The sequence below is a fragment of the Anoplopoma fimbria genome, chromosome 7 (assembly GCF_027596085.1).
Source record: "Anoplopoma fimbria isolate UVic2021 breed Golden Eagle Sablefish chromosome 7, Afim_UVic_2022, whole genome shotgun sequence".
NCBI classification, from domain to species: Eukaryota; Metazoa; Chordata; class Actinopteri; order Perciformes; family Anoplopomatidae; genus Anoplopoma; species Anoplopoma fimbria.
The window spans coordinates 17,484,561-17,508,816 of NC_072455.1; the positions used below are offsets into that span (position 1 = coordinate 17,484,561).

Consider the following 24,256-nt stretch of genomic DNA (forward strand, 5'->3'; position numbering starts at 1 on the left):
GGGATGGTGGAGACAGATTTGAGCAGCAGAAGGAGTGACGAGGCTGCCCATTAGAGCCACTGGTGTATTGGAGGGGCCGGCGTGTGTGTGTGTGTGTGTGCGTATGATTATGACACTTGAAGTGCTACAATCTGTCTGATGTGTATCTGTGACTTTATGAGCTGATGCAAAACACCCATGGCTATGTATGGTTGGGTTTTAATTGGTAAATACTTTTTAAATAATTGGATAAAAGGCATGCGACTGAATACAAATGGAAATATCCTCTGTAAAAAGTACAAGTTCTTGAGATACTCCCAAAGTTTTTAAAAGTCAGAAGGGAAAGAGAATGTGACAGGGATTGTGATGACTCCTGAGCACAGATTTGACATGTTACATAGAGGATGGGTTTCCTTCTCTGGCGCTGGGAGACACTGTAGCAAATGAACTGAGAAGCCTCCATTTATTTTCTCTCTAAATCCCACTCCTGTTTCTACTCCACTAACCTCCAATCCCTGCTCATATAAAAGACACACGCAGTCACATGTTTGTAACTGTAAGAAATCATATTTACAGTATACAGTTAACGGGTTTTTGCAACATTTATTGTTGTGATTATGCTGCATACTTTCATTATTCTTAAATCTTGCTGAGGAATCTGCATACAAAGAGCAGGTTCAGGGGCTTTAGGGTTTGTCAGCCCTACCCCACGGTGAGAGGGGGGGGTTCTTTCCCACAGAGGATTTCTTGGAGCTGTCGTTGTAGCTCTGAGGCAGCTCTGAATTTATCTGCAGGCTGTCAGTGGCATTATTACAGATAAGGTAAAAAATATGACGAAAGTTTTAAAGTCTGTAGTCGAAAGGAAGCTCTCTCACTGCCTCGTTATATTAAAGAGCAAGGCCAAGAGGGGGAGAAACCATCTCTAATGGGTTGCATTTGGAGGCTTACTATACAGGGTTTGGACGACACCCAAAGCCAATTATATCTCTGTCCAAACTAAATCGGCACCCCAAGCTCTTTAGGCTTTTACATTTAATATTTTAATGCACTACAAAAGTGTTTGTCATGACACATTGCCCATTTCCCTGGCTTTCTCGTGATGGAAGTGGGCCACTAGATCATGGACTTTTTTGTCTTTGCTGCTGTCATGTTAACAACTTGAGGTTCTTAAGGGTTTAATGGGTGCAATAAAATGACTGTCAAGTTAAAGGGCCAAAGCTATCCACTTCAAATGGCAAAGCCAATGTCTCATTCCACTAAAATTACACAGGAGCTCCAATGCAAGCATCCATCTGAAGCTTTTGGTCTTGATATTTACATTTTATTTTAACTGGGATCTCTCAGAGTTCTGCCTGATCATCCACTCAAATAATAATCGGAATATTGGAACATGTAGCTCACAGCAAAGAGAGCAGATGTTCAAAATGTCTTCCAAGGGGAGCTTTTGATGTGTTTTCCTTTAAGCACATGACAAAAAAACATCCCTGCTAAGTGGCCTGGTTGTTCAGTAAATGAGGTTGTTGTGTTTGTAACCTCAAGCTTGTTGCCCTTAGTATGTTCATGCACAACGGTATATTATAATTAAAGACACTCCCTTTCAACCTATCTGTAGATGCCATGTCGTGTTAGGTTATCCCTTGCTTTCGTGTTTGCGCAAAGGCAATTTTTTTTTTACTTCACCAGAGAAACAAAATCCTGCAGGAAATTGTAAATGCATTAAAGCAGTTATCTAAAAGATGGTAAAACTTGATCTGGTTCTTATTACCTTAACAAGTACTTTGTAATGGAAGCTGCAGTATATACTTTGCGTACTAACATTTTATTTTATTAACATGAAATAGTTGCCCAACTCCAAATGTGATGTATGCCATTGAGTATACAGTAAAACTTAATTCGGCACAGCTCAACAAATTCTGACTCTTCCGTCAGCTACAATGGATACTTCTGGAAACACTTAACTAGCTCCTCTGTTCTGAGAGTAACATAATCCAATATCTGAGTGGAATTGCTACTGTAATCTCCACACTGGTGCGCTAAGAGGACATGACATCACTTTCAAGTTCTCATTGTTGGCAAAAAAAAAATCACTTCCTACAAGACCATCTGATATTTCTTTGTATTATTCATTTGGTCCTGCATGTTAACACGAAACCATTCTCAAAAAAAGTTTAATATACATCTACTTATAAATACTTTAACAGCAGGATAATATCCTCTTGAAGCAAAGCAACACACATTTTTCTCAAAGAAGGCATTTTTTAATCCATATTCTGTATCTCTCAGCCTTCAGATGCTGTGTTCGGAGGAGGAGGAATTGCCAACACAATCTATAAAATCAAATCCTATTAAAGCGCAATAAACAAGAAGACACTAATCCATCCCACGCGTGCCACTGCCAACTCTGAGCCAGGCTCTTTTTGTAAGATACTGGCTGCAGTTGTACTGAGTATTTACCAGTTGCTCGCCCACTCTTTCTCATCAGTGTAAATTAACCGTAATTTAGGTGTTTACCTACTGCAAAGTGGGCTTGATGCTTTCAGACAGGGCTGCAAGATCTACGTCATTTTTGGAGATTTTCATTACCTTTGTTATGAATTTGCCCTATAATTTCTGCATGTACATGAAAATTATATTTTACACCAAGTTCAAATCAGTTGGTTTGTGAATGCAGGACAACAGCATCTGTGATGCATGTTTTTATTTTATGTTCAACAAATTTCTCATTTTAAAAATCAGTAAAATAACGAGTTATTTATTTTATGACTAATAGCCATTTAGCTCCCTGTACTTGTGTCCCTAGAATACTGTATTACAGGTTTATATTCATGAGTCTGAGTTGACAGTTGGAGTGCTGGCATGAGGTGCAGAAGGGCTGACAGAGGTCTTTACCTTGACAGCGGCACCTTTCAGTTATATCACTAATGGTGCCGTATCACTACAACAGCATTTAAGAATGACCTCATCTGCAGGATCAAAATGACTCAGCAATATTAAACTGAAAGGTGGTCCTCCAGTTGGGCAACCCCATAGTGGACACAGGCAAAGCCACCAATCCCATCTCATGCACATTAAGGTAATTGACTTCATCAAGAAAAATCCATCCTATATTGAATGACATCATACCTTTACTTAGTTTATACAAACTAAAGAGGATTCTTTGGAATGGGCATTTGCTGTGTAGTAATCAAACAACTACTACAAAATGTGTCCGACTGTCAACACAACGCATGCTGCGACCTGTTAAATATGTTGTTCGTGATAGTTTCAATGTAACTACTGTTTGATTGGTTAATTAGAATAAATCATGACAAAATTATTGGTATATCGCATAAATAAATAACAAGACTATGTATTGAATGCTATACATAGTAGTAGGCAACGATATCTTTTTCTTCCTGCATAGGTTTTATCGTCTTGCCACATACAAGCACGTAGCTTAAGAAGTACTATATGGTATAGGGATGGTCTTCTTCTTCTTCTTCTTCGGTGTAGGATAACTGCACTTGTCAATGTGGCCGACATTACTTCACACAATATCTTGTCCTGGCACTAACATTGCTGTGGCTGTTGATGGCATTCAGTCACCTAAATAAGTGTCAAGTGACATGTTGCTATTGCTCAGCTGGCAATCAGTGTAATATCATTTCTAATTTGTCCATGCTCGATCCTAACAAGCAAAATAATTCTTTAGAGTTGTCAACTTGGGTTGTACCGAGATACTGTACCTGGCTATACTTTACATACAAGATAAGATTGTGTGTCTGACTTCTCAGAAATGTATGTTGTATAAAATATTTTGAGAAATACTGATTCAATGATACACATTTTGTTAGTTTAAGCACACAGATTAATAACTTTCGGGAATTAAACTTATCATTTGTACATGTAAATTCACATTTTATACTTTTTACAGACTACCTGGCGAGGTAATAACTGCCTAACAGAGAAGTACTAGAAGTTACTAGTAAGATTATTACAATATCACAGGTTGGTGTTTCTTCATGGTGTCATCAAAAGCAGAAACAGCTGATCAGTCATGTGAGCTAAATGTTCCCTACATCAGAACTTATCAGAGAAAGGCGTTTGCATAATCCATTTAGTGCATCATCTCTTTTTCAACAAAAGGAAAACCCCCTCAAGCAAGCATACAACCTTTTTTGTGCAGTTGAAGATGTTTTATTGATATTTTTTTGCAATTTGCATACAACTTTTCTAATTCAATACTTCAATGTGCATATAAATAGGTAAATGGAATCATGGCTACTGGCACCAGACAGCACACACAACCAACCACAACCAAGTTGGCCAGCTAAAAGGCACTATTACAGACATTTTCCACTGACAGACATATCAGCCCATGACATGAGCCGTCACCAGCTAAAACTTTCACCTTGTAAAACGTGTTCACATGACAGGCAAGAGCTAATTAAAATGATCTCTTGCTGTTTAAATTTCCAAAGGGTGCCATTAAATTGAATGACACAGCAAATGGCTATTAGAGCTGTTTAAACAGTGCACGTTTTTTATTTTTTATTTTAGAGAAACAAGGCAAGATGAATTACATTTAGAACTCAAGTACCTCTGGTGGGGGGCTCTGTTTTAAACTGGCATATTGATGGGAATTTATCTCCTTTGTTACAAAATACAGTTAACTGTGATGATAAAGCAGAAAAGGTTCCTATTCAGTTCCAACCACAGATAGGTGCCACTTGTGGGTTTTAGACTGAACTCAGTTGTTTACCAGGAAAAATGAAAGCTAAGTGTAGTGTGAAATGCTGTCATGCTGTTCAGGATAGTACTAACTCTGATCCTTACTTCTAAAAGTATAATGAAAGCACTAAAGCCTTCAACATCATCTCCGCTGGATACGCTGTGCACATGGAGAGTGAGACCTGTTTAAGGTAGTCATTTTGGTGCCATGCCTTGACAAGGCAATAATAGCTCTTGTGTATACTTAGAACGGGGAAACGGTGCTGCTGTGAGGCCTGTATTGTTTTATTTCTCTCTCGTAGGTTCAGCGTTAATTCTCGGTTACTGCTGTCACACTGACACATTTCAATTACATTGACGATTACACTGATAGAAGCAGAAAGAGGGAGAGAACAACAAATGTGGGAGCTGTGCAGTTGCTGTACAAAACTCACACCACTTTAAGGAAGCTCTAGAAAAGGCTAAGGTTTGTGTTCATCAGTTTGCAAGTTTGCACATAGATTGAATTAATCAAGACTGCTGCTGTTTTTAATGTGAATTGTTAATGTAATGGCCCAATGGTGTTAAGTAATTCTGTGGCCACCAGCCTCCACCTTGCTGTCTCAGCATCATAAATACACTAGATGGTAGGTTTTACAATCAACATCACCATGGGATGGGGTCTTCACACACAGAGACATGTACACACGCATACACACACGCATACACAATCAAATGAGGCCTGCAAATTCCTCATCATCGCAGAGATGAGTGAAGCTTCTGCTATACCCAGACATTAACCCACACGCATCCACAATTTTCTCAGGCTGACACTTCAATTAGGCTAATCCTGCCTGCATACAAAATGCTGCACTCCTTCTCTCTGAGCCAACGTTGCTGGAGTCGTGCCATATTCCTGTGCTTTATCGTCCGCTCTGCATCACAAGTAGAGGAGCTTTTTCGGCATTGGAGGAAGCCAGAACGATCGGTTCCACTTCCAGGCAGAAACATAGAGGAGAGATGCAAGGAAGCAGAGAGAGAACGACAGAGGGGGAGGCAGGAAGGGAAAATGGTGGGCGGTCAAGGGAGGCCAAAAAAAGACAAAATAGCCCTGCTGTGTGTTTCCCGCTTTTATATATTCCACAGGCTCATAGAAGACATGGCGGAAGCCTTCAGTGCAAGCTGTTGATATAATAAACTCTGTGGTGTTCCTACAGAGCCGTCCACTGTCCTGGTTGGGGGTGTTAATTGTTTCAGTTGCTTGAAGGCACTTGAAAAAAGGACTGTGAGGACAATATGGTCCCAATTACCAAGGCTCTTAACTTGAAAATTTGACCAACTACCACACCAGTAGATGATAATGTCATTCGCTTATCGATTTGTACTTAAACTGCAGTTTCATTTCAATTGCAATTGTATGTGAAAGGTGTGGTATTGAGAGGCACAGGAATTTTTGAAGGATGTCCTTGCGATATGTATCATTATATTTCTTGAAACCGGAGCTATTTTATAGACATAATGTAAAGTTAAAGTTGGGGAGTGGGACTTTTGACTGGATGACTGACGATTGCATGACACTGTAACCTAAAGGCATTAGTCTCACCTTGGCATCTGAATGTAATATATAACATACAGTATTTATAACATGAATGCCAGCGGGTATGGCTGTGATGTTATGAATGCTAACAAGCAATGGCCTGGGAAAATGTCACAGATGGATCAGGAGCAGTTGCAGGAAGTTCCACCAATGTGTCCATCTGAGTTAGAAGGATTGCTGCCATGTCTAGGTATGGCGCATCAAGACCGAGGGGAAGTGAGAGACAGTTTTCAGGAGGGAATAAATTGAGTTGCAAACACAGCTGCTATGGCATCTTTTTTTTTTTTTTTTTTTTTTTTTTTGTATGTTTGCGGTTAAAAATAGAAGGCGAGACAAGCTGGAGGGTTCAGTCACTGTATTCCACCATTTTTATTTGAATATCCTCAATATACAAAGCAGAAAAACGCGGTTGCTACCCAGCATAACCTTACAGTGCTACTCAAATGCTAAACACAATGTAGGTGTGGAGGATTTTTTGGTTTTGTTTTGTATTAGCTGTCACTCTGTGCTCTCAAGTGACTGAAGCTGTCAGCACTACATGGACACTCCACCCCCACCTCCCTTTTCTTCTACTCCCTCCACCCGTTCCCTCTCTGGTATCTCTCTTCCCTGAGGCAGTACACTAGGACATCTAGGCCACCAGTGGGAATACAGTAGTTAATCTCTGCTAGTTAAATGCTCTTGTATGGCCCTGAGCTGTAGCAGTCAACCATCCCCTCTTTTCTGCTTTACTTGCTCTCGGGGGAATTGGTTCAGCCCTATTTTAATGTATGACATGAGGGAAAGAAAAGCTCATTTCAAGGTAACAGTTTTAAGCCTTTTTAGTATTACTATACTGCATTGATTGTTTGATTGGAAGTGTTTGGCAGTCTGCTTGTAGCTTATCCTAGTTTCTGTCAATGGTGTGGTATCAGTGAGAAGACTTTATCTTTTCAGTCTAATTCCATTCTCCATCTGCCACATGGTCTCATTTAACAAACTGGACTCAAATTGCCTACTGGCTCGACTTGTGCCAACCACAAAATCCTGCAGGGTTCCTCACACTCATTAGCATTCCCTTTAATGAGTTACCACTTTTGATGTCACAATACATTGATCACCCCCAACATAAACCATGGGCTATCAGATAGAGATGGCACTAAATGTTTTTTTTAAATGACAACAATTTCTGCGCTTCAGTAGCTTCAGGTGAGAGTTCCTGCCTAGCGCAGAAAATGGAATCTGACACCGACTGCGCTAAAGGCCGGCGACTCTTAGCCTTGGCCTTCAATAGTGGATGTGCTTTAACAACCTCCCTGGAGTAGGGCAAAAGAGCTATTACAACGTTCATAGCATTTACAGAGGATGAAAGGTTGACTCAGTAGTCCTCTTGAAGCAGTGCCTTAAATGAACTATTTTGTCCACTATTCAGAGTGCTCAGAATTGAGAATGAATAGGTTGAGTGTGAAAAGTATCAGTAAATTCATTCTTCAATAATGAGGAAAGGCATGAAACTGAAATTGTGTCTTGAAGCTGCAGGATAATAGACCTGACAGTTCTAAATTATTCCCCATGATTTTCAAAATGGGTGCCTTTTTCTTTGCTTCTGTGGTTGAGTGTATCATTGCCTGACTCTCTAAACCTCTGTACAACATGACAGCTTTATATTATCCCAGGTCTAATTTTGAAAGACAAACCATTTAGAACAAGACTTCAGAACTAAGATGGACGATATGAAAGCCTTGTTGAGTACGAGGAGCCCCCTAAAAGCACTCTTGCCATGGCAAAAAAATGGTGCCTTAGAGCAGAACTGTTTCCACTATCAGCTGAAATTATATACACCCTGACAGTGAAATGACTACCAGCTGGTGAAGGAAAAAAAAAAAAAGGGGGGGGCATTTAATTTCAGGACAGCTCATTTTAATTGCATCCCCATCACCACCTCCAACCGATCCATGAATTGCTTAAGACCACATTAGGCTACAGCATTGCATTAAAATTTGAACTTCCACTTGCTCCACGTTTTTCCCATTATATGCAGGAAGTTGAATTTTCCCATTACACTGAGTTAGTCACAGCCACTTTCAGTTAGCGGAGCTGCCATACACGGAAGAGTTTTATCATCAGAATGTATTATGTAAGATTGACTGCAGGGCGGTGTGCGAGAGAGTAAAAAAAAAAGAGAGAAACTCTTGCTATCAGGCCCTACGTCTAAAATGGAGGAATCCTATGCAGGGGTGGTCACGGGGCTAGAAACATTCAAATGGGCCAAGAGTGCTGATGCGTCCCATTTTCCGTGTTGTAATGGATTTGTTTGTGGCCCAAACTCCCCCTGCTGTCTCAAAGGAATATTTGGGGCTTAGCTCCTTTCACTTTCTGCTGCCCTGGCCATTTTTTTTTGATTAGGAAATGAAGTCCTCCACAGAGCCATACCCAGAATAATTGACACTGTGTCCTTTGAGATCACAAAAAATATACCCTTAGTACTTAGCCCCTCGGTGAGGTGGCAGTGTATGAAAAGATTGCAGCTGAGCACCGAACTAAAGGTGTATTATTGCTTTTGGTTGCAACAAACTCGGGGAGTTTGTAAATTATATTTCCTGTTCTCCTTTTTCAGTCTTGACAGGATAATTGATGTGTGCTGTGAACTTCCTATTGGTTTCAATGAGCCTATATATTGTATATATTTATTTTGTTGTCAGTCAGGTATATAAGGTCACTGGGGATGCCAGTGGTGTGTTTTTAGGTCAATCAAGGAGTTGACCTAAACCTCAGCTCAATGTTTAAGGAACTTGATTTACGTACAGTTTAATTTCTAGAAGAAAAGCATTCAATAAATTCCGAGGGAGTGGATACTTTTTTTCTGTAGTCTTGGATCACTTAGTTCCTGTGTTTGAGCACTTTGAGGTGTTTTTAAGTAACATTGGCTCCATCACTCAACTTAAAATTAATCAGAAGCTATTTTAATATGAAGTTGTTTTCACAGGTCCTTAAATGTGAATATTTTCTGGTTTTCCTAGTCTTTTATGAGAGTGAACTGAATATGTGTTTTGGACTAGTGATAAGACGAAACAAGACATTTCAAGACGTCGCCATGTGCTCTGGCATCTTGTGGGGCTATTTATTGACATTTGACTGAACAATTAATCACTTGAGAAAACAATTAGTAGATAATCAATAATGGAAAGAGTCCTTAGTTCCAGCCATAGATGTAACTTGAGTACATTTTTTAGCTGTACTCTCACAGGGAGATGTACTATATATAATAATCTGGTATTACTATTAAAATAATTGCTAAATAAATAAATTGACTATGTGTTCATCTTCAGCAGCAAACTGGCTAACTACAAACAAGAGATCGAATGCCAAAATGCTTTTCCCCCCCTCACATCCACATTCAGAGATTAGTTCCTAAAAGCGCCCTGATGCATGTCCACTCCCAGATGAAGCCAACTAGAATTGAGGAGTGCAGAGGCAGAGAGAGAAAGGGAAGCAGATGGCTGGCCTACAGAGGTTCTGATCACAGGGATATTGGCAAGATGCTGAGCGGGAGAAATTAACCTTCAGAGGTTTTTTACACTGCGGCATTTGTTGGCTCATGCTGGATTCCTCTCTATTCTTCTTTTACTATCTTTGTCATTTCTCCAGTCGAGCTTTTTGCTCAAGTCGTCTTTACACTATACCCCTTCGTTTGTAGCAATTATTACCTTCCTAATTTCTCTCTCTAATGCTGTACTTGGTTACACAGTTAAAGAACTATTTTCACAATGCTAGCTAGGAATAACGGGCAATTCAAGCACAAACAGTAATGTATAATCACACTGATAACTGCGTTCTTTTACCATTATTTTGTGTTTGTCTTCCTTTCCTTCCATTGCAGTTGTCATTAAAGGTCAAACCCTCATTTTGCTTCTGAAGTAGCTCTAATGTGATGTGCAGACAAAGTCAATGTAGCGTTGGCTGCAGTGTCAGCTCTGATCTGGGTTCTTCATCGTTGAACCGGGAGCCCACTCAATTGAGGATCCCCATATGGATCTTCATCATCAGCCTGCTGCAGGGCATAGTATCTGTCTCTCCGCTGCACAGCAGCCTTCACTATTCTGCCGGCAAAAGGCCCCTTGGATGCGCTGCTTGCGGACCCATAGCTGTCCATTAAGTTTGCAGCACAGAGATCCCTCACTTGTTCTACATTGTGCCTTTAGTCCACTTAAGCCAGGAATCAAGAAAGTGAAAATTCTGTTTATTCAGCTGCTTAGCTCAAGTTTAATATTAGCTTTGCTTGACGCCAGCTGTGACATGAATGGGTGAAGATGTGAGCTCTGCCTTTAACTAGAAAATGAATTCACTGCTAGGGTTTCACCGATACTGTTAACAATACCGACATCGGCCCGATACGGACCCAGATAGCCGGATCAGATATATATCGTGACAATGGGGCAATTTTACTCAGTTCTATTTGACCAAGTTATTGTTATACAATCTGTTGTTTTAATGATGAATAAGCATTTGATACATTTATGTCTATGTATTTATTTGTAACATTTTGTTTTATAAAAGCCTGAAGTTGCCTTATATACATAGAATAATGAGTCCAGTCACTTCCACACAGTGAGGGATGCAGCTTTTTATTTAAACACTTGGATCGGATTGGTACTTGGTATCAGCCGATACCCTAAGCCAAGGTATGGTTATTGTATCGGGGCTGCTCAGGTTGTCATTGTGAGGAAATCATTTGACTATCAGTTCAAAGTAGAGGTCATAAGGGTGAGCTGTGTTGCTTTATTTTCATTGTAGTTCTTTCTGAGTTGTTGCTGAAGGTATTTTAAAAATGCTGTAGAAAAGCATTGTAAATAAGGTAACATTTCACAACATTTGTTGGAGATGTCATAACGAGGAGGTTATGAATGACATAATGCTTGGCAACAATTCAGGAACAAAAATGAGTAGCGGTGGGTGAACAAAAATGGAATCATGATTCTCAATTCAGATTCCAAAACTTGTTTTCCTTTTCTTTTCTTTTTTAATAAAGTTTTGTTGTAGGAAAGAAAAGGCAGAAATAAGCTGTGAGGGTACAGTTCAGCACCCACTCAGTATACAGCACAGATACACTAGACTTATCTTGTATTTTCGCCTCAAAGAAGATGACCAATTTGTCTTTGCAAGATGGAAGTGAAATGTTTTGTTAATATGCAGGCAATTTCAATTAAAAAAAAAAATATAATCTTACTAAAAATATTTCATCCGAAAGCATTTTCTTTTCCTTTCTGTAGTTCATCAAATTAATTTTCAACCAAAAACATTCAGCTAGTGGAGCTGGTCAATATAATTTACTTTTATTTCAATATTCTCATACGGGCAAAGTCATTTAATTCCAAATTATTGGAGTTCTTTGATGGAGTTCTTCTGGTGGGGTAAGACTGTGACCATCATCGGTTAGCTTTACTGTATTTAATATTCATTATTGCAGCTGAGTGGACTAAAGAGAGCTTTCTATTTATTTATTGGAGAATCAATTCTGTATCAAATCATGTAAATCAAGAATCGCATCATGAGATTCCCCCCCTACAGACCGAGGTTTTTGTTTAATGAAAAGGTTCCATGATTTAAAATTTGATCATCATAGGTATCTTTTGATACTATATATATATATATTTTTTTTTTTGCATGCAATGTGCACCTGTACCATTACATACAATGAATATATTCAAAGCAATGTTAAAATGAACATGGATGCATATGGAGCATCACTGCCAACAGTATCTTAAGATAAGATAAGATAATCCTTTAGTGAAAATGACACCACTTGAAATTGGTGAGGTGGTAAAAGATGATTGTTGGTCAACACAGGAATGGAGCAATACAACTTTTGATCAAGGTAACCTGCCAATATAATTGATTTCTTGAAATGCACAGCTATGTAATTATTTTGGCTGCAGTAGAATCTGGTGCAGAAGCCTTTCTTCTTTAAAAACTATGAGAATACAATAAATACCTAATTATTGAATCCCCCTCACAAAGCAGCACTGCTCCCTAGCCTTCATTTGGACATGTTTCATCAAATTTAGCACGTGGAAAATAAAGCACAGGAGGGGGTGAGGCAAGCTGTCGTTTTCTAAAGGGGGAGAAGGGATACATGAGAAATGACTTGTGCGCAGTATTATGACTAGCTGGTTGGTTTCATATTTCTGCAAAAAACGCTGAGAGACGAAGACAGAACATCTGCTTGACACATCTGAAGTGCCGTCTCTGGTGAAAAATAAAAGCTGACCACATTAGTAGTTCCGTATTTTGTGAAGCAGACATCTGCATTGGCTTGATTGCTCAAGAAATTTAGAATATCATTTTGGCCAATTTCCATCAAATTGTCAGGAACAAGATGAAGCAATAATTGCTCTTGCCATGCTGTAATCTGTGAAAAATGTCCTACATGTCATATGCAATACTTTATGCATGGTAATATGATACTTTTCATTTAGAGCAATCTGTCTATTCCAGTTTCCATGTTGGCGTCGGAAGTCTTGGAGTTCTCATGGTGTGGTTAATCATATTCTAAACATGTACGGCTATATTAGCTTTTCAAAGGCACTTTGCTTCTGGCAGATGCAATAATTTAGTTGCGGTGTGTTTTTGAAAAACAAACACAAATAACAAACAGCTCTCAAAACCAATATCCCAGTTTCTACTTATTGATATTTGTATCATTTTAAAGCTTCTATGATCTGCCATTTTGGACGAATATATTGTGCAGATTGTTCCAAATCAAAACTTCCCAGGGTGGACTCAGGAATAATGTTTACCAAGCTTAGTGTCATACCAGAGAGCAACTTTCTTTTGTTTTCATGTGGGACGATATTTTAAAATTGGCTGCTGAATGGCAAGCAGTCACTGCCTTCTGAAGTTTAATATTGTTCTTAAATGGTTTATTTATGTATTTATTTATTCCTTGTCCTGGTTATTGGCACTATGTTAGAATTCTGTAGGTTTGAGTTGTTGACAATAATGTAGCATGTGCTATTGTTGGTTTTAGTAACGTGTAGCTAGATTGTGAATAAATTGTAGTAGTGACATAATGTTTTACGTTAATTCATGACCTAGTTGGCCTCTGCAGTAACCTCCAAAAACGAATGATTATGAATATATCATCATAGATAATGTAATATTAATATTTCAAAGTGTTTAGCCCCTGGCTATATTCCAGCGCCTTGACTTTTAATGTGTACCTTTTGGAAAGCACAGTGAAATAAATGTTTTTAGTATACGTGCAGATCGTTTTTGGGTGATTGACACACACATATATATATATATATATATATATATATATATATATATATATATATATATATATATATATATATATATATATATAATATATATATAATGTGCAATTATGCTCAAAGTAATGCCCTCGTTAATATATTGCGATGTTAACTAATGGTTCTGGCTGTATAAGTAACAATGTTGGGAAATAAGCACAATTGTTACCAGTCATTCAAGTATTGCTGAAACGCCTTCTGTGTAGATTTTACCTTTTAGTGGGTCGTTTGTAAATAAATCTGTGGATTTGGTAACGGTGCTTTAAATTTGAATGTATTTATATTTATGTAAAAATACAGTGTTCTATATATATTTATATCTTAATATATAACACTCTGTTGGTTGTATTTTTTCCAGTGCAGTGATAATGTTTGATTGTCAATTAATGGTTGATATGAATTTAGATCAACTATTTATTGTTGCCTAACTTGTGGTTGCGGGTTTTACGGGTGTCATTTTTGTGTTGCTAACGATTTAAGTATGTACAAAACAGATGAAAAGCAGCAAAAGAAAAAAAAAAAGAACAGTGTTTACGTAGTGCAATGGCACTGGATGTTATGCAATGTGGTTTTAATTCTGAGTTACAATACTACACCACTCCGTTGGTATGGTGAACAAAATTTGTGGTAAAAACAAGGCAGGCAGCTTCGAAAACATTGCACATCTGTCAAAGGTTCCCCTGATGATTCATTGTAGCTGACATCAGTGACAGAAAAAACAGAGCGATGGAAATCTGTTAAAATGTGGTGAGGCTCAATTTCCCCTTTCATGAGAGAACTGTGGATAATGTGTTGGACCCAGACCAGTAGGGGGTAAAATAGCTCCATCAGTCTTTTCAAGTCAAAGTGAGGCGGAGGGAAACAAGTGAAACGCTGATGCATAACACTGACATTTTTTAATAGAATTAATTTATAACAAATGGAACTTGTGTCAGCAAAGAACTGATTTTCATACAGACTTCTTTCGCCACCATTGTAACCTAAGTAAGAAAATAAAAAGCACTCCTTTCATTCAGAAAAAGAAACAGTTTACGCTTACAACTAATCAGAGGTAATTGTATGATCTTTTGAACAAGCCATTTTTTTTTTTTTTTTACAATTTCATTATTTAATTTTCAGTCTATGCATCCAGACGAGAGATAGATAGAGAGAGCAGAGAACACAACGTTTATTTCTGTTAATGACACTCCAAGCTTGAATGGCAAAGCCACAAGAACAGATGGTTGGGGGACAGATTTTTCTGAAGTCATCTGCTGGAGTAACCATGGCATCAGAATGGATGCTCTTTTTCGCCACAAACTTTTTTTTTTTTGTCTTTTTCAAGAGTTGATACCTTTTTTGTGTTATTTACATACACACAAAGTGAACGTTGAAGGAGATTTTCTTTTTATAGATGGGTTCAAGTAATATATTGTTGGGTTTAGAATCAATAGGGCAGTGCATAGTACAAAGATAGAGAAAGTGCAAATCTTCCTACCAGGCCAGCTTTGGCCATTCTGCAATGTATCACCCTGCATATGTAAAATTAATAAAAAAAAACATGTAAAGGAAAAACTGAGATGAGTAAATAAACATCTGAGACTTGAACATAATATAACATTAGCCACCATGAAGTTAAATAATAGCACTTTTATATCTCAAAATGTTGACAAAAGTAATCAGTTAAGCAGTTGACAAAAATCAAACACATAGCTGCTTGAGTTTACAAGGGAAAGAAAGCACCTGGAATGCACATCCACAAAGCTATCAGGAGGGTATGGAGAAGTAAACGATGCTGCTCAACATGAAGACGGAAACATAACCAAACTAAACCCCAGTCTCTAACTGTAATGCCATAAAAAAAGGAACATGACACACCGTTTAGGATTGTCAGGATAACAGAACGGTTTGTTGCAGATTGTGTTTCTCGATCCACTCTCTGTTGTGTAGAAGTGACACACATGAAGGCCGGAATTCAAACCTAAGGCATGAAGAAAAAACCCTGCGATGATGACTTGTGCATCAGGCATTCTTTTTAACCCAATCAATTTTTAGTTTGACGATTTAAAATAGGATAATTGCTGTCTTAAAATGTTAGACAAAAAGCTTATTGCCATTATGATGGGCCTTTATTCAGTTTAGTTCTGAAAACAATATTCTGCATTATCATTCCTGTCTCTATGTCTGCAGTGTTCTGTAACTATTGTATATCCTTGACTGTTTTCTGTAGAGGTCATTGATGTATAGAGTTTTATTCTAATTCACTCAGCCACAATAAGGCCACCGAAAATGAAAAAAATGAGCTTTAAAATGTTCGTATTTGCATATATAATTTCATTATGTGACAATGAATACTAAATGTAAATAAACAATATGGTTACAGTTATACTAAATGCCTAGATTACTCAAAGGATACATTAATACGTTAAATGAAACATTATAAAAACAGGCATAAATATAAGGCACTCTAAATGCAAAATGAAAAAAAAAAAAGAAAGTTATTACCATTGAATGCTTTATAGAACCACAACAAAGTGATGTCTTTGTACCTTGCCCTATTGTGTGGAGCGGTGACTGTGTCCGTGTGACCCCTCTGCCACTAGTTACAGACTTAATGAGAGCTGGGAAAAAAATGCACCAGTGATCCTTTGACTGTCACCCGACATTCCCGTTCCCACTCCCACACCTCACTTGCGGGTGAAACAGCAATGTCACGAGTGAATGTCATATCCACATATATCCCTATCTAAAAACACACAAATATTTATTGCACAAGAAAAGATGCACTGAATCAGAATACAATTGTGTCCTACTGATGTGCATTCCAGTGAAATATCTCATTTCATTTCCCCCATAGCACACAACTCTCAATCTGGAAGCTTTCATAAAACAGTCCGTCTTTCATATAATTTTAGTCATATATTATGTATATATATTTAGAATTTTATATTTATGCTTTAATATATTTATCACATATATTTGACAATCTGTACCATACATTTATATATTCATATATCTTATCCAATTCATCAGGTTCTCTTATCATCCTTCTAACATGGAAGAACTAAGATAATCGGTAGCAGCAACTTTATACTTTGCTCATCCCTGTTGATTCCACAAAGCCCCAGTTATTCTTATGGGAGTAATTGATTACCATGTCTGTGATCGTGGACAAAAAACAAAATAAAGATTAAAAAATAACTTGAACAAATTACATTTTGGTAGTGTGAATTCTGTTCTGTGCACTAAGTGCAGCAAAATGAGGGAAACAAATATAAACTAAATGTTTTAAAAAAAAAGCAAAGGGGTTCTCTGCTAAAAAGCACATATGTCAGAACAGTTCTACAGCTTTAAAAAAAAAAAAAAAATAACATTTACGTAAATACATTTTATCACTTTTTTCCAAGCAATAAATTTGTGTAAAAAAAGGAAATTCACACATTTCAAAAAAAGCACATCAGCTGTATCATAAAGTACTAAAAAACTAAATCAATAATTTGTATTTATTTCATAGATCATTTGAGCTCTACCCTCTCCCAAAATTTAGATGATGAACATTGTGACAGGAAAAGGGGTATTTATTCATTATTACTTTGTCTGTCCTGCTGTTGTGGAACAAGTGTTGTCTTCTTTTGCAATGGTTTGTCTGTGTGTACTTGATTGTGAAACAGATTTTTTTTTTCTTTACAATGTGCATCAAGTTTTTTCTCCCCCCCCCGCAATTCTGTGTGCCTCCAATGTCTCTCGTAATGGTTCATAATCACTGATGCATTTCTGGCGATGTCATTATTGTTCATTTATATTTTTGTTGTGTTGGTTTCATTCAGTTTTATGAGCCCCAAAAATGAATCCTTGAAGCAAAAGAAAAGATAATTCCATACGATGCTTCAACAGTCAGGATTCCCTCACTCTGTATCAAGGCGAGGTTTTTATTGGGGTTAGGAAATACTTGGTCCTCCTGGAATCATCTTTTTCATTTTTTGACAAGTCATGTCACACATCCAACACTTAATGAGTTGTTAGCAAGGAGTTAAGGAGTACTTTCTCAAGCAGGAATTTATGGCTCAGAAGAGAGGCTCACTGGGTTTTCTTTCCAAAGGGCCCTCTGCTTTTTTCTTCCAATACTGGGTCTTTTACGTTGCATAGTGATCAAAGCTTCCCAGGTACTCCAAGCCAGCTCTGTAGCAGAACTGGTATTGATCCTGGAAACAAAGAAGAGAAGACTTCAGCTCACACACCTCTCTCATAGAGATCTTTGAAATCTTCTGTACAATCTTTAGTACATTGCACTTCTACCATGACATTTTTTTTTTTTATGTATTACAAAGTGGTTAGTATAATATTGATGAGATACATTTGCAGTGGAGACCAAACCAGACTACTCTATACTGGTTCAATTACTGAATCAATTATGGTCTTTAACCAAGGATTGCTTTAGTTAATCATTTAAGTTCAAGGCATACTCGAAATCTCACCAGCTCTTTTTATTGGCAATTATCAAAAAGGTAACACAATAACTGATTCCATGTGTTATCTACAGTGTCACAAAGCCTTAACTAGTTACATTACTACCTCATTACAGTTGTGAGTTAGGTTTTCTTTGTAATTTTAGTGGGAAAAGAAAAAACACCTCACCTCTGTCTGCACCATAGCTGGTCTCTGTGTTCGTAACATTTTCACTGTCTGAAAGATATCTACTACGCCCTCGTATCTCATTCGTTCCAAGACGATGCTGAGGGTGATGAAAACTCCAGTTCTACCAACACCCGCGCTGTGCGAGAGAAGGCAGAAATGTCAGCGGTGAGGCCAGAGAATCCAGATAAATATAGAACAAGTTAGGTCAAACATTGTACCATTATACTAATTCAGTATTTGTGTAGATACATATTATTTGGAACTCAATCGATGTTTGCACTCAGTTTAATTGTGCATTTGCAAGTGATATAGTTTGGTGGGTTTTACTGGTTGATCACTTACCTACAGTGGACTGAGATAGGCCCATCCTGGCCAAACTGCTCTTTTGTTTTATGTACTTGGCCAATGAAATCGATGAAGCCCTCTCCTGATTTTGGCACTCCTTGTTCAGGCCAGTCTGTGAACTGAAACTGCCTTACTGTCCGCGACTGTCCATCCTGGGACCAGAGGATGGGAAAAGAAAGAGAATGTACAGAAGCAGCTCTTAAAATCGAACACTAAAACTTGGAGTGAAGCCAATCTGAGATGTTTGACAGAAAGCCAACCCATGGCAGTTCATCCCATATCCATCTCCATCATGATCCAAGTATTTTGTGGGTTTTACAGTGCAAGATGGAATTTCCCCAAAAATCTAGCACAGGCGCCAAGTAAAGCATCCGAAAAAAAAAGATTTGTTATTAAAGATGCCTGTCATTTGTCCCCTGAATGTATTAAACATGAACACTGAAAATGCTAATTCCTTTGATGTGCTACCCTCGACAGGGTGCTTGGAGAATCGACTTTGAGGGTGTGCATTACTTAAGTGATATTGTATCCCCTTGATAAGGAGAGCAATCCCATTGACGAGACAGTGTAACATGCACTACAAAGGAAGGAGTCGTTGCCATTTATCTGTGTAAGCCTTTGATGGAATTAAAAACTCTGGCAGCTCAGTGCTGCCGGCACTCATTTGTTTTTACACTTTGACATATGTCATAATTCCCACAAATATTTTACACTTTAGGCTATAGTTTGGTATAAACAAATACTTGATACAATGCCAATCTGGTGCTATCGAGCACTGTCACTCAAATCTTCTTTCTCAGTCAATCAAATTATGTGATTAAGAAATTGCGTAATGGGATTTAGAAATTGAAATAGCCAATTGGATTCTTAATAATTCAATTATTATAATATTATTTTCGTAATGCATCCACTGTCCCCCGTCACCCATGGTTAGGTCACGACCCAGACTTTGAAAGTAAAAACACTAGGCCACACTGTAAACAACAGCACTGGAGTTGGAGCTCTGTTCCAACAATGTCAAATTTTTAGATTTTTAAACTTTGTTCTATGAAACATGGTCTGCTTACCCTGGCATCAGTCACTTTGAACTCTCTCAGGATATACTGGGGCATGTTATACTCAGCCATGGGGTCCACCACAAAGTACTGGTATCTGGCTGACCTCTCCGCTGGCCAGTACTGGTGGCACTTTTCCTGTAGAGTGAAAAATAGAATACCACAATAAGCCACAACATTCTCTTCATACACTCGCTTCATTGTGCTCACTTCCAGATTTTTTTCATTCAATTATTTCTGTATCTTCAGCATGAGCGCTTTTATTCTCATGTCTGAATCTGTGTATGGTATTTCATACAAGATGTGTTGTAATATGCTTTTTTGTGATTGTAGCCAGAAGAACAAGGTTAATGTGCCAAAAACTGTGGAGAAGAAAAAAGCGTTGGCATACCCTGCCTATTTCTCTAAGCTTGGTGAGCATTACGACAATAGTGGAGTTGTGCTCCCAGAGCATTCTCCAGAAGTCCTCTGTGGTCTCTGCCAGTGGTCCCTGTGTGGCAATATAGGCTTTCTGTTGCCTGTGGGAATGTATTAATCACATTATGAAAAATATTTGAGACAATCAGCATAGAAATACATTAGAGCTTCACTGTGAATTGTAGATGTTGAATATTGGCAATGACTGGCCAAAACATACTCTCTTATTACTCTTTAAATTAAACAAATGTAGTTGTTTTTTTTCTATGAAATGCCTAGACATTTTCAAGTCCAATGCATTTATATTCAGGCGATATTGGCAATGGCTTTTGGAGTCCGTGAACACTTACCTGTACCCATCAATGAAACTGGCATTGATGTAGTCAGAGCCTTCAACTCCTCGAATGGGCTGAAGACACACTCGTGTGGACTCGTATGGCATTATGTTAACAAGGCGGTTCTTGAACTTGTTGCAGGGGAGATTGGCACTGATGAATCGTGATGTATGGGCTTTAGTGTTGGCTAAACGCTGCATCAAGACAGAAAAAAAGAGACCTTTCAGCACTGACATTCTGGTGTTTCTTAATTCCCTTAGTGACTGACTGTGTTTGACATTTAAGGTGGATTGTACATTATAAAGATCTGAGTACTATAATCAATCACATGCTTCCGATTCTTTTCTACCCCCATGGGAGTTAGGAAGAATCCACAATAATAAACTGGACATAGTGGGTGATGTTATCTACACTATAATGGTTCCCAGTTTAATGTTGTTATATACTATTTCATGTAGCAATTAAGTACAGAAATGGCATCAGTGATTACTATCACAGCTTGCTGTTGCAGGGGGAAGACAAGCATAAAATGAAGCAACAGGGGAATGGATCCGCAAGTGAACCTGAAGTGGACAGAAGCAGTGTAATCTAACCTGTTAATCATCTCATAGTCAAATCAGCATCCATCACAGAGCAAGAAAGTAGTTGCGTGACGAGCAAGGCAATACCATGCATGCAGCAACAAACATGGACTGCGAAATGCTAGAAAAGGAAGTTGAGACCCTCATTGTAAATGCAGAGTATATTGCTCAAGTCCCTGTGGTCGAGGAAACCTGTGTTTTACGTTTTCATGTAAACCAAGACCCCTGTAACCCAAGGAAGTGGAGCTCTGGGAAGGGGAAATCAGACATGGATAATTTATCCCAAGTTGGGTTACAGAAACAAGTCAGCTAAGTGGGATAGAGAGGAAACCACAGGCCCCACGCTGTCTAGTGAGCCTAGTGAGAACTGGAAAAGAGTTGAGGAGTTACACTGAGAATTCCCAATCCCTGACACAGGGGCACCCATTTGACTCGTAAAATGTTCGCCAATGGGATGCCTGTAAATTCTTGGTGTAAAACTTAAGGTCAGGTATCATGCAGGAATCTAAAGCTAAAACACTGCTCACTAATAGTGATACCTGACCCATACAATTTCCCCCAATGCTTCATTGAACAGTTCGTACCTTGAACTCAAGTTCCATGCCGGTGACATTCTCTCCACCCTCTATCTGCGTCAGTTTCTGGATGTAGGCGTATAGGTTTCTGGCGGGCACTTCGGTAGTGCCGCAGTTGACGGCCTCTTGGAGCGCGTCATGTATGAAGACGTACTGGTCCTCTGTCTGCACCATGTAGTTGCGCTGGGCACGCATTAGCGTTACATGCCCGTAGATGTCGACGGTCTTCTCGTGCTTTATACGTTCCATCATGGCATCAATCACGATGAAGCAACCTGTGCGTCCCACCCCAGCACTGCAGTCAAAAACAAGACAAAGAAGGGAGCTTGTTAATAGATAGTATTCTCAGTTGTAGCACTGCAAGAAAAGTTCGGTTATCACAATGTGAAAAGGCGTACATTGTATAGAAACATGGTGTATAAGGTCCCTACTCTGACAAGTTTGCGCTTCATTTATCTTAACTTCTATAAATGAGGGTCTAGTGGAAGGAGAGTTGTCCCTTCTAAGCATGTACAAGGGCTTGAAGAACTCCCTTCTCCCATCGATGAGGCCAAAAGGTAAACTCGGCGCCAAGTTTGCCACTGTAGGACGGACCATTTGGCTTGGAGTGTAATTAAATCTGAAGTGGCCTGTGTGCGGAGAAGAGGGCTTGGCAGTCATAGCCTTCAGCGGGCTGACTGCTGGCTTTGCAATCTAGTCTCTCCCCCCTGGACCCCACCTGTGCTCTCCAATCCATCAGGGCTAATCACTAATGCAACGGCAACATTTAACCTTTACCTCACGGTTACGGAAAGTGCCACTAGAACAAACGCACACAGAAATGCGGATACGACGACGCAATTTTGTGAGGATGATTTTTTTTTTTTCTTTTGGAGGGCTTCGTTAATGTGCAGGGCAACTGCTGAGAAGTGCAGCTGACTTCAATTAATGCCATTAGATTAGCACAGTGCACCCAAATAACATGAGAGCTTTAGAAGAGGCACTGAAAGGCAGGTCTCTTCATTAAGATTCACATCAGCACAGTGTTACATTAGTGTGTAAAAATGCACAAGTGAACAGAGCACTCTGACAAAGAGGGAACATGTTTTACTGTTTCTCTTTGACCTCTTCTTAAAGACCAGCCAGAGACTTGCTGTATAAGCGTAGCCCCCTTCTGCAGACTGCTGACAGTTAAAAAATGCTCACCCCGTGCACATTACATGCTTTAATAGCTCATGCCTCAGCACAGAGGATGTTTTCTGATGACAATTTATTTACCGTGGGGCGACAGAGTGGTGTTAAATCTTCTTCGTTAACTCTCCTCCCACCTCCTGCAAAGCTCGGCACTGACAAAGACAGTACCTTGCACTTGGCACTCCAAAGTAAATAGGTTATTCAATCCATTAAGCTGACATGCCTACGAGGTGTGAGCCATGCTCTCGCGCCTCCTCCTTCTGATGGAGCATTTGTTTTTCATTTGCTCTGAGAAACGGAGAAAGGGTTGAGTAGGGAAACTCAAGAGGGAGTAAAGTTAGTCCCTGGGGACCAAGGCTGGTTAATGTGCCATGCTGAGCTGGAACTGTGCTGCGAATGGAATAAAGACACGTATGGGAGTCATTGGCTTTAACAAATGATCTGATGATCACTTTCAAAATGGCTGACATTGGCTGAATGAGACCGAACTTTGTTTTGTTTTATAACAAAACTCTTCAAAGCTCGGGGTTTTTACAAAATCGTCGTGTGAGTCAAAGGCTGCTCAGAAATGTGAAAGTATCTGACGGATATTTGAAGAATGAATCACTTCCATGTCTGAGAACACCTCAGCCCTTGGGCGAGTGATGCAGAGACTGGGAGAGATTTCTCCCTCTACCCCAGCTGTTTCCAATCTGAAAACATTTTACAGTGCAGACCTGAATGTGGGAGAGTGATGACCTGCGAGAGAGTAAGTGACAGAGTGACAGCATTGAGCTAGAGAGAAGGAGGCAGTGGAAGATGAGGAATGGGGGAGGTGGGTGAGGAGACAGCAAAGGTGGAGTTGTGTTGTGTGTTGTGCAGGGAGAGATGCCGCCAGTTACCTTGAATTGTGTAGTTAGTTTTTCTAAAAGACTGAGCAGCAGGAATATATATTCAGCACTATTTTATTCTGAAATGTAAGACCAGGAAATACTGGGAACATATGCAATATTCCTTTATCGACAAGTGATGGTGTGTGTGTGTTGGTGCAGAAAGACGTCGGTACATTTGGCAGTTGAAGGGGAGCTGGCGGACTGACTGCACTAATGACCTGACACCGCCTTTTCAGCCAGTCAAGACCAGCTGCTTTGGACGTCGACACACATTAAGTGTCAGACTAATATGCTTTCCAGGAGTTTAGGGAATAGGGGATGGGAGAGGGAGAGAGTGCAGTTTAAAATACAGCTGCAATGAGTCCCGAAAAGATAAAGCTTGAGCAGCAGTGAAAGTAATTACATATGTATTGTTACCAAATCTCTTGCCGTCAGCTAACCTGTCACCATTTCCCTACACTGCCTATTGAACACGCACACATTTACTCAAATTCACCAGGATCACCTCATTGCTGTTAATGGTGTCAATAATCATTTTAGTCCTTGATTGCTTTTGAAAATGTGAAAAGTGAATTGAAAAAAAATGTCTCATTTCTGACTTGGAGACAGGGATCTTTGTTTTTTCAAACAGGCTTTGCAATTATACAGCTGATTATTGTGCATTTTGACATGCCTACAACTGTTTCCTTCGGATGCAACTATACCAAGGTTATAGGCAGATGGAGTTTTGCA

General features: G+C 39.1%; 1 protein-coding gene across 2 annotated transcripts in view; it reads right to left on the reverse strand.

Annotated features, from left to right (window-relative positions):
- Window positions 1-14,636: 14,636 nt before the first annotated feature.
- LOC129093562 (receptor-type tyrosine-protein phosphatase delta-like) overlaps window positions 14,637-24,256 on the reverse strand; it is a 127,897-nt gene continuing 118,277 nt past the window's right edge. For both annotated transcript variants that reach the window (XM_054601614.1, XM_054601615.1), the window contains 7 exons: window positions 21,489-21,774; window positions 20,339-20,517; window positions 19,963-20,089; window positions 19,584-19,709; window positions 18,514-18,668; window positions 18,172-18,307; window positions 14,637-17,738 (listed from right to left, as the gene is read on the reverse strand). In XM_054601614.1, the coding sequence (XP_054457589.1) occupies window positions 17,670-17,738; window positions 18,172-18,307; window positions 18,514-18,668; window positions 19,584-19,709; window positions 19,963-20,089; window positions 20,339-20,517; window positions 21,489-21,774 (1,078 nt within the window). In that variant the 3' untranslated portion in view covers window positions 14,637-17,669. The remainder of the gene's footprint in view (window positions 17,739-18,171; window positions 18,308-18,513; window positions 18,669-19,583; window positions 19,710-19,962; window positions 20,090-20,338; window positions 20,518-21,488; window positions 21,775-24,256) is intronic.